This window comes from Orcinus orca, chromosome 8, assembly GCF_937001465.1.
Source record: "Orcinus orca chromosome 8, mOrcOrc1.1, whole genome shotgun sequence".
Lineage (NCBI taxonomy): Eukaryota > Metazoa > Chordata > Mammalia > Artiodactyla > Delphinidae > Orcinus > Orcinus orca.
Window position 1 is genome coordinate 39,811,272 of NC_064566.1, and position 11,218 is coordinate 39,822,489.

Here is an 11,218-nt window from a genome sequence, read left to right on the forward strand (position 1 = left end):
TTCCTATGCATTAGGGCCACGCGTAGGCCATTCTTGAGGAAGGGGACTTGAGGTTTGGGTAGGGTCAGGCTGGTGGAAAGTACAGGTAAAGATTCCTATTTTAGCATGAAGGAGAGCATGAACAAATGGGGGAAATGTGAAAATGTTCAAAAATAAATAAGGAGGCTATCGTAGGAATTTTTTCTGGCAGTAAGAAAAGTAAAATATGTAGGGTGGAATAATATTTTGGAAACCCTTGAAAGCCAGATTTCTTCAATTATAATTACCTATGCTCACTTCATTTTTTTAGTCTCTTTTTATGCTGATAATGACAATGAGAGCAAGACCAACATGACAGTTAGCTTATGATTCTGCATCCACAGAATCAGTGGTCACATAGAAGGGGCCTCAGAAGTCATGTCCTTCATAGCCAGCCATTGTAGGAGTCCTTTCTAAGTTTAGCTTGAACTCTTTCTTTGAGGGCTAGAGAGCTCACCACTTTTCAAGGGAGCTAGTTTCTTTGTGGAACACTTCCTAATGCTAGAAAGTTCTTTCTTCTTAAGTAGGCCATACTCTGCCTTTCTGCTACTTTGTAGATAGGTTCTGATCCTCTTCTTTGGTCACTTCTGGAACAAATCTCTTACTTGTTTGTGAAGAAAATCATTCAAGCATTTAAAGATGATTATATTCACATTCCTTCTCCACTACCCTCTCTCTCATATATCTAAGCTCATTATATCTTTTCTTTTGTAGAACAGGTTACCCAGACTTTTCATTTGTTTTCCTTCTCATTCACTAGTTCATTCTCTCATTCCATGTATCCAACAGATTTTTGTTGAGTGCTTCCTATGTCCCAGGCACTGCTTAAGCTCTGGGACTACATCAGTGAAAAATCCTATCTTCACGAAGCTTCCATTCTAGTGGGGGATGTCAGACAATGAATGAGTAAATGAACGAATAAATAAATAAATATCAAATAATAATAAATGCCTTAGAACAAACTAAAGGAGGGAAAGGGGTAGGGAGTTTTAGAGGATGGATTGCAATTTTAAACTGAGTGGCTATAGAAAACCTCACTGAGAAGATTAACTTGAGCAAAGACCTGAGGAGGTGAGGGAGCTAGCCATGCAGATATCTGGGAGAACTAGGCAGAGAGAACAGCAATTGCAAAGATCTCGAGGAGAGGTTGCGCCTGGCTTGTTCAAGAAATAATGAGGCCAGAGCAATAGGAGCAGAATGAGTAGGTGGGATGAGTACTAGATTTCAGAGGTAGTAGAGAGCCACATGCTGAAAGGACTTATTGGCCATTGTGAAGACTTTGAATTTGAATCTGGGTCAGATGGAAAGACATTGAAGAGTTATAAGCAGAAGAGTATTGTGATCTGACTTAGGTTTTAAAAAGATCACTCTATCTACTGTGTTGAAATATTGTCTGAAGGGGATGTGCCCTGAACTAAGGAGGCAGGCTCTTACAGTAAACCAGATTAGCATTGGTGTTGGCTTGAACCAGGTTTGTAGAGGTACAGGTGGCAAAAGTGGAGGGATTTTGGATATGATCCTGAGAGTGAACCAGTAGGATTTGCTGATGGATTGGATATAGGGATATAGGATTGGCCCCAGCAGTCAGAAAGATGAAGTAATCATTAACCAAGATCTGAAAGGCCATGAGAGGAGCCCAGTACATGGGAGAATGATCAGGAGTTCAGTTTTGCACCTTTATTTATCTCTCAGGCTTATTGTGAGGATTAAAGGAGATAATGTGGAAACATCTAAGCATTGTCCATAGCACATAATAAGAGGTCAATTCAAATTTATTTAATATATATAGATATTTTGATTTTAAAATACTGCAAAAAATGACCATCTATTCTTTGCAAAAAGAAAATGTCCTTCATGAAAAGAAAATGTATCATTTGATAGTTTGCATATGGTATGTAGAATTTATATTATAGATTAGCTCACCATATTGGGAAATCTGTAAAATGGGTTAATAGTGCAGTAAAAGTTTTCACTCAACACTCATTACGTGATTAAGGCAAAAATATTTTTATTGCAATTATCCAAATTCAGTAAAATATTTAATGAGGCTCTTACTGCCTTGGGTAGGTTAGCATAAAATTTAATTTGTGTTAATTTGCCCAAAACTTAGGAAGCAAGAAGTATACTGTTTTTAGAATTTGATTCTATGAAAGCAAAAATGGCATCTTATCAGATGTTTCTATACATAGATTTAGATTCCTCTATCATCTTCTTTGGGGCAATCAAAAAAATAACCACGAGCATCATAGAAAATGCATCAATATCAGGCACGTAGTATCAACTGGATACCTACAGGCTCTATAGAAATCAGGAATTTTTATGGGATATAGTGAGCATAGTGTATCTGTATATTGAATATCTAGGAAGGAAAGAGTGATGGAATTCAAGTCAGGTGACCTAGGTTCAAATCCCAGCAGTGTTGCTTATTGAATGCAGGACCTTAAGCAAGGCCTCATTTTCTTCATCTGAAAACTGGGCATAATAATACCTCATGGGGTTGCCATGTTAACTGAATGAGGTAATATATATGTAAATATTTATATATTATGTTAGTCAAAGGTTAAGGCATCATTATTATGCCTCCTAGTGTTTGAAAGAGGTTGTTAAAAATAGCATTATCAGATATCCCACAGTGTGATTCTAGGCCATTTCCATCATTTCTCCTTCTACCAGGCTGGAAGGCATGCAGACATTTTTGAGAAGTTATGCTCCTTCAGGACGTGTCAAAGAATAGCTGGTAACTAAGCTAGCTCTTCACAAATGCAGCGTATTTTGCTTTTAGATTGAGGTGGATAAAAGTTTCAATGTAGGGGGGGTCAATAAGAATGCTTCAAGTGATGGACCGACCTGAGGCCAAGTATTAACAGGTGGAAGGACTTTCCAGGACTTCCCTGACCCCAGCTTTTATAAATAGATGGAAACTGAGGCTCAGAAAAGAGAGTTACAATGACATTTTGAGGTGAATTAATAATACTGTACATAGAGATTGAGAAACACTTGGTGAATATTGCATCCGGGAGAATATTGTTTCAGTCCTAGTCTTTGAGCTAGGTAGTAGGTCTTCCATTCTTTCAACCAGTTACAATGCCTCAAGGGAAACTGAGAGACAGATAGCCATGTCTCCCTGCAGAGGGAGAGACTGCCCTTTGTAAAGGGTCTGGTAAGTTTATTTGAACTAGAGTGTCATGACGACGGACTGAGCTGGTGTGACCATGCCCTGGCACCCGCTGGGATCTAGGATGAGGCAGCGTGTTATTCTGTTAAGTGGTGGAGCTTTCACTGTTCTTCACTCCTGACTCCTCCAACCCCAGCTCCAGCCCAGGGCCACAGGACTAACGACATCCAAGATGATCCTTTCATAATTAGGAAGTAGAAGCTTCAAGGAGCTTCCCTACAAGTTCAGCCACGGAAATAAGTAGACATTTACACGGATACCAAATACACGCTTTGCCGAATCTGACTCTGGGATATACTGGATCCTTTCTCATCTTGATCTTTCCTTTGTACAGTTCTCAGACCAAGGTGAAGACACAAACCTGCTTAACAGTATCATTATAGTATGTCTCATATTACCAGCCTATTTTTTTGTCATGTCCTGGGAGATCTTAAAAAATGATCTCACATGTAACTTTGTGGAATTAACTATAGTATTTGTTCCAAATGCCAAGGGGTTATCAGAGCTTTGCTTTCATGTTGCAAAGCCATGGATAAATTGCTCCATTGTTGCTTAACACCAATCACATCATCAGGGAGATTTGCAGGACTCCTCCAGGAAACACCTTTGTCACATTTTGTCATTTGCTTAGAATTTCAAACAGAACCCCCTTTTAGAATGTGTGAGGGGTGAATTCCGATGCCACACGGAAGAACATACGTATATAGATATTTCCCTCTGTTTTATTTTATTTTTTGAATCTATACAGGCAGCAGCCTCAGATTCCAATCACCACAGGAACAGGTGTTGTGTATCCTGGTGCTATTACTATGGCAACTACCACACCATCACCTCAGATGACATCTGACTGCTCTAGCACCTCCGCCAGTCCAGAGCCCAGCCTCCCGGTCATCCAGAGCACTTATGGAATGAAGACAGACGGCGGAAGCCTAGCTGGAAATGAAATGATTAATGGAGAGGATGAGATGGAAATGTATGACGACTATGAAGATGATCCCAAATCAGACTATAGCAGTGAAAATGAAGCCCCGGAAGCTGTCAGTGCCAACTGAGGAGTGTTTGTTTGCTGAATTAAAATACTCTGACATTTCACCTCCCCTCCCCCAACAGAAAAGTTCTTAAAGAGCCCGCATGCATTTGTGGCTCCACAATTACATCAGCAGAATGGTCTTAATTGTTTCGTAAAGCGTGAGACAGATTAAGTTTTCCCAGATTTTTCATGAACTTGAGTTTTTTGTCGTTATTGTTATTGTTGTTGTTGTTTTTTAATTTAGGTGAAGACATATTAAATATGAGACACCAGGACTTGAAAACTTATCTCAACCCGTAGCTGTCTTACAAGTCTTATATTTTGTCTTACTTTTTTTCTTTTGGATGTTGATAAAGGTTTAAGTTACTGTTTTAGATGGGGTTAAACATTCTCACTCAGGTATGCTGTGCCAGCCTACAAGTTGTGAATGTGTTTTTATTCTGAATTATTTTAGAAAACAACTGAGAATTTCATATTGTGAAACAGAACAAGTCCATGGCGTGTGCAGCTGCATGTAGAGCATATTCAAAAGGCCTCAGAATTCCATTTTTCCATGTGTAGAGTTAAACTTTGAATGTGCCAAACTTTTTCATAACTTTTGAATCTTAATATTTTGAAAGTCTTAAAGGAGACACTGCAAAGTCTTAGACAATCTTTGGCATCTTAAAATAAAATAGCAAACCACACTTTTTTTTTTTCAGAAAATGGTGAAGTACTCAGGAATCTGGAGACAAGATATTGTAAGGAATGAACAAGGTTGCCACAGTGCATGTACCCAATTGTGTTTGCCTCTTGACGTGCCATCAGTGTGTGACGTGGTACGACGTCCACGCACCAGAGCGATCACCACACCAGATACCGACATGGTGGTCTTCTCTGCCTGAGACCACCTCTCACTACATCCATTATCCCTTTGCCTTTAACCCTGACATTCAGTCTTAACACATTTTCTCTTAAATAATTTATTCATTCCAGAATGTCAAGGGTCCACTTACTATTTATTTAAAAAAATTGTTGGTGGCATTAATTTAATAATTCTTTTTTCTTACCCTCCTTCCCCAAAGAACTTTTCAGCCCTTTTCACCTCCTTCTCCTGCTAGATACAAAGGTGTACATAGTGATCTTATGTCCCAGAACATCTGGATGCATTTCTGAAACAAGATACTACTAAATACCTATATTGTTGTTTTTGAACATCAGTGTATATATGGCTATAGAGCTGTGTATTTGGATACAGGTGTAGAGATTTACACTTCAACAGGTATTGCCCCTGAGGTTCCCCGTGACTTTGAATCTTTTGCCAGAATTTTCCCCTAATTCAATTAGGCAACAAGTGGTAGGATCTGCATCAGTGGCATTTCCCCTCAATGCCATTCAGCAGCAAGGGTCAACAGTGGTGACTGCCAGGCAGGGGAGTCCCGCAGCCAATCCTAAAGCCCAAAGCTGTGGTCCATGTAGGACTCCACAGGGATGCTGTCATGGGCTGGCGCCTTTATACTGAGCTGCCTTGTCCCATCTCGCACATCTAGGGAGTTCTTTGCAAAATCCCCAGGATGCAAGAAGCCACGTGACAGCCTCAAAGCAAAGATAGAGGCAAATAGTCGTGATACATCCAGAGAATGAAAGAAAACCATAGAGAAGGAGAAGGAGGAGAAATACATTCCCTAAATGGGATGTTCCTACTGTTAACTCTGGGGAACAGATCACTCCTGGGGCAGCAGACGAGTTCCTCTGGCTCATTCCCTCCATCTGTGGCTGCATGGGGGTCATGCCTATGTGTGAACAAGATTAACTGCCCTTGTCACACAAGGATTTTTCTGGAGGTGCACTGATGGGCTGGGAAGCAGTGAGGCTTCATTCCCCATCTCCTAACTGCAGGGAGCTCAGCCATGCCATTTTGACCTTCCTGAAACCAGGACTGATTGCCTGTGGGGAAGCCTCACCCAGAGTAGTTTGATGGGAGAATGTCAGCAGATGGGACAGTTCACCTCATGGGACAACCAGAATCTGATCACCAGGACATAGGAACGGCCCATCAGATTTCTTGAGCCATTTTGTCACTTGGAAGAAAATAGTGTACCTTCATATTTATTTAAGAGTGCTCAAGGCCATACCTAATAGCAATAAATAGGTCTAGCCAAGACTTTCCTGTCTGTGTCATTAGCTAGGAGTGCTCTCTATCAACTGATTAAGGTACTGATAGGAATGTTTGGTTCTTAATATTGATTGGGGATTGGAACTTTGTTTTTGTACATTTATTTCAAATGAGGAGGAGGTCGTTTTCCTAAAAAGAAAAAAAAAAGGAGTATTTATTATTGTCTTACTGGTTTCTTTTGATTATATACCTCTCCTCCTCAGTTCATTCTCACGTTGTTTTCTCTTTCTCTTTGACTCTTGCTTTTGCCCTCTCCCGCTCCTTTTTAATTTTGTTGCATAAGTAGAGTGCTGTATGGCTAGCATTGTATTGTATGTAATTAATTTTGCACAAAGGCAGACATTTAGAATAGTAGGTTAATTTTGTTTGTTTTTATGACCATGCCAAAATAATATTCTGGGCTGGTGGAGAACAAAGGACTGTTCTTTAGGACTGAAACTTGATTTTGCTTGTAGTTAAAAAAAAAAAAAAAAAGAAACAAAAAAAGAAATCAACAAAAAAAACAAAAAACACACACACTCACAGATGTTATTTCATAAGTGTTATAAGCACTGGATATAAATGGTATTTTTTATCACTTCTGACTAATGTGAAGCTGTTGTACGAAAACTACATGAACAAAAGTCATCTGTTTCGACTCGTGTGGGCTTGCCTCACAGTTGCCGGATTTGAGTCATTTTTATGTCTTGTTATTTCATTTATTTATGCAAAATACATGTGTGTATGAACACTTTGTTTTAGCTCCAGCTCTGCCTCAGTACTGGGGTTCAGTTACTTCTAGCCATGTTCTTAAAAATGAAAGGCTATTCAGGAATGATCTGATTGTAAACGTCTCTTTCATTGGGTCAAACAGTGATGCTGTATTTGAATCTAAATTCTGCACATAAGCAGTTTATTCTATTTATTAGCCAAGTTTGGCTCTAAATATCCATGGAAATTAAGAATGACAATCATAGGGATCACGTCATTTTATTTTTAGTGGGGCTTAAACAAAGTTTTTATGACTTCACCATCTCATTTTAGATTTTTCTAATTGTGTAAATATAACATAGAAATAGAATTTATTTTTGGCTCATGAATATTTAGTGAAATATAAGTTATGTATTTCCTTTTTGTTCTCTATCCATATATGTTGGTCCAGACTAGAAGTTGACGAGTCACTGTACCTCATGGGGTAGTGAATTATCAGCCACGGTGAGAAAGCAGAGTCCCACCTGTAGCTGGAGCAGCAAAACCCATCACTTGGGTTCTCATACAGTTTAGAACCCACTGTCCACAGACTCAGACTTTCACTTTTTTTTCTTATAGAAAGTTGATGAATTGAACATGGTGAATTTCCAGCACAGCTGGGAGAGAGTCAATTTGCTTTGTGAATCCATATAAACCTTAGAAGGTAGTTCTGTGACCGTTTAATAGCATGAAGCATGAATGCCATTAGAAAGGCAAAAATCGTTCTCTGAGATTGGCCATTAATGAAGGTCCCACCATGCCAATTAAAGAATGTTAATCAACTTTTTTTTTCCCATCGCTCCCTATTTCATAGTATCTTCAAATCAAAGGTAAAAGTTACCTCCATTTTGTTAAAGAACTTGCAGGATCAGGATTTTCCTTGTCACTTAGAATAGGGACACTGGCAGACAATCCTGTCCTAAAAAATGGACCATATGGAATAGGAAGGAAGGAAAGGAAGAAAAAGAAAGAAAGAAAGAGAGAGAGAAAGAAAGAAAGAAAGGGAAAGAGGAAGAAAGAAAAGCAAAAGGAAAGAAAGAAAGAAAGAAAAGAAAGAAAAAGAAAGAAAGGAAGGAAGGAAGGAAGAAAGGAAGGAAGGAAGAAAGGAAGAAAGAAAAAAAAAAAGAAAGAAAGAAAGTGAGAGAGAAAGAAAAGGTTAATCTGTGGACAGGAGCAGCCAGGCAGGCAGTTTTTCTGTTTCATTGGCAGATGCGATGCAGTATCTTTTCCAGGAAGGTACGAAAGCTTTGTTGTTTTCACCTGTATTCAGCTCACCCTTTTAGGGGCACATCAGTTTGCTTCATTTGGTATTTGATACACCCCAGCCTTGTCCTCAGGCCTGATTTGATTTGCCAGGGTCCTGACACCATCTCTCAGGCCAAGTTCTAAATTCAGGTGCGGGCTCACAGTGCTATTGAGCTTGTCAAATTCTGGCCTCCCCTGAACATTAGCCCCACTGGAGCCTGGGGTGTTTGAAAAGGGTGTGATCACTCTAGGGCTGAAATTAAAGGCTTCTTTCTTTTCCTTATGAAGCCAGGCTGCTTCTCCGGAGCACACCCTCCTGAGCGGGGAGCACAGGCACTAGCTGAAAGCAGGAATTGTTTTGAGGAAGCCCATCTAACCCCAGTAGGAAGGCAGCCCGGTCCCGGTCACTTGAACACCACAGCTGAGGCTGCTTCTCTCAATTTACTCGTCTTGCAAAGAGGTGACCTCTACCTACTCATTAGGGAAAAGAAAAAGAATCAGTTCGTAGTTTTAAACCGTATGAGAAGTCCTGTACCAAGTGCCAACAACTGCAAAGAATGCAGCTAGAGGAATGTATTGACTTTATTACTGGGTCTTCCTTTCTAATGAGAAAATGACAAAAATGGTTGCTGTAGCCTTGCCTGATTTTGTACACGTTTGTTTAAGGACTGAGTTGGCACTTAAACTCACTTCTCAAAGTATAATAATATTGTATGACCTCATTTGTCCTTTTTCAAAAGCACTTGCATCATTTCCTTAAGTCATCTGTCCCCTGACATGTTTTCTTCCTTAATAAACAACTTCTATCTGCTATTCCTGCCGATTATGTTCTGTTTCTGATGCCATGTACTATTGAGTGTAACCCTCTGCTAATATCACTGAAAATATTGATATGCAAACACATTTCCCTTTCATCCCCATGCCATCTTTTCTTTTGGGGACAGATTTCTTCCCAAAAGCCCATGAACAAGTATTTGGAATGCTGGTACCTTTGGGGCAGGGCTAGAGGGGGGAGGGGGAGGGGCAAAAAGGTAAAGCTTAGTGCAGATCCTCTTCTAATTGGTGTCCGTGGCAATATGAAAGCTTAAAGGCAACTCAGTGACATATCTTGCTCAGTAGCTTCTTATTCCTGAAGAACCACAAGCAGAAAGTGAGGCCTCAGTGCTGGTGCTCTTGGAATATGGGGAATGTGCAAATATTTAACTGTTTTGTATGCTGCACATTTGCAGACCTGCTCATGTGCATTCTCCGTTTGTCTTCCTTTGTCATATGTGTTTTTGCTTTTTGGAAAAGTGCAGTCTTTATTGTACCCTTTCCAGCTTGTAGCAAATTAGAATGCTTAGCATTTATGTTCATTCATTATTGTATTTGCCATGTAAAATTTTTATTACCTTAGACGAGCTTATAAGCTGTTACTACATAACTTATCTTACTGTAACTCTTTTATTTCCCGACATTGTAATTTGTTTGTGATGTATATTGTGAGATTGTATTCTGTGTTAATTTAATCAGCACAATTCACTGACATGCTGGACTGAATGCTGGCTGCTGTTTCAAAGTGTAAAGTTTGTGTAGGGCTGTTGGGACAACTGCAACTCTGTTGTCAAGGTGCTGTGCTGGTTCCTCTAGCGACACTGCGGGTGCGGCCCTTGGGACGCTAAGGGCGTTGAATACACCCTTGAGCAAATTTTAACTGCAGATATTCTTTGTAGAAATTCTGTGTATAATGCAGGTACCTACTTGGCCCGTGGCTGGTAACTATTTGGGCAATTAGAAAAACAACAAAAACCATAAAAACTAGTGTCTATTGCTGCTTTGAATATGTTTGAAAGTCTGAAAATGTAAATAGTTTATCAAAAAAAAAAATCTTGTACAGTCCAGTGTAAAGTTTTTAAATGACCTTAAGGGTTGCCATCACATCTTTCTCACACTCTCCTCTTGATAATGGAAAAAAAAGTTTGCTAAGGATTAAAGAAATGAGAAAAAAAAAGAATATCTTCAAATTTCAAGGAATGAATCATTGTTCTTAGCTTTGTTGCATACACACACTTCTTGGATTTCGTTGTGCAGTATTGACGTGAGATAAAACTCAACATTGAATAATCTTTCAGTGGTACTTTTCAGAGTCTTCCCCTCCTCTGCCTCATAATTAAGGGAAAAGACAAAATTGAAAGACACTGTCTTTATCTATCCTGGTGTATGTTGGCACCTTAGCTACTTTTTTTTTTTCCTTTTTGCACAAGGTGCTTTCCTGATATGTTAAACATGCCATCTTTGGGTGATAATGTATATGCCATGACGGGGCCTAGGCCCCTCAGGGGAGTGTCTATAAGAACTGCCTATTTATGCTCATTTACCTCAAGACTGTCCTCTCTACCCTTAATCTAGTCGTCATCACTCCATCTTTTGTACTGCTGTTGACACTTACAAATTAAAGATAAATTTTGTTTTATGACCTCCGTGTACGGCCTTGTCTGTGCCCTGGCAACTGTTCCTACCCTGAAGCCTGGTCAGCCCTCGGCTCGTGCAGCCCTGGCCCACACTGCCTGCTGCTGGAGCCTGCAGAGCCTTCCTGCTCCCGCCGGTGCTTCTACCTTCGCCGGGAGGTAAGTCTTCAAACCCCTTAGCCTGGAAGACTGGCCTGCTTTCTTCACTGTGGAGCATGCGCTGCGGCAGCAGGAAATGCTTGTGGATTTAGATGGTAGGAACAGGATCCAAGGTGGATTTCTGTCAAGAGAAGATGGGAAAGGATGTCACTTCCTATTTGCCTGACTTCTTCATGAGAGTGAAACAGTTTATGAAAACTCCCAGCATTCCCGGGTATGAACGAATCTCGAGGGCCAACCTCTCACATGACATCAACTTC

The 11,218-nt window shown here is 40.0% G+C and overlaps 1 protein-coding gene across 1 annotated transcript in view; it reads left to right on the forward strand.

The window, feature by feature from the left end:
- SOX6 (SRY-box transcription factor 6) overlaps window positions 1–10,807 on the forward strand; it is a 621,353-nt gene extending 610,546 nt beyond the window's left edge. The window contains exon 18 of the mRNA XM_049713139.1: window positions 3,942–10,807. Coding sequence (XP_049569096.1) covers window positions 3,942–4,245 — 304 coding nt within the window. The 3' untranslated portion in view covers window positions 4,246–10,807. The remainder of the gene's footprint in view (window positions 1–3,941) is intronic.
- Window positions 10,808–11,218: the final 411 nt, after the last annotated feature.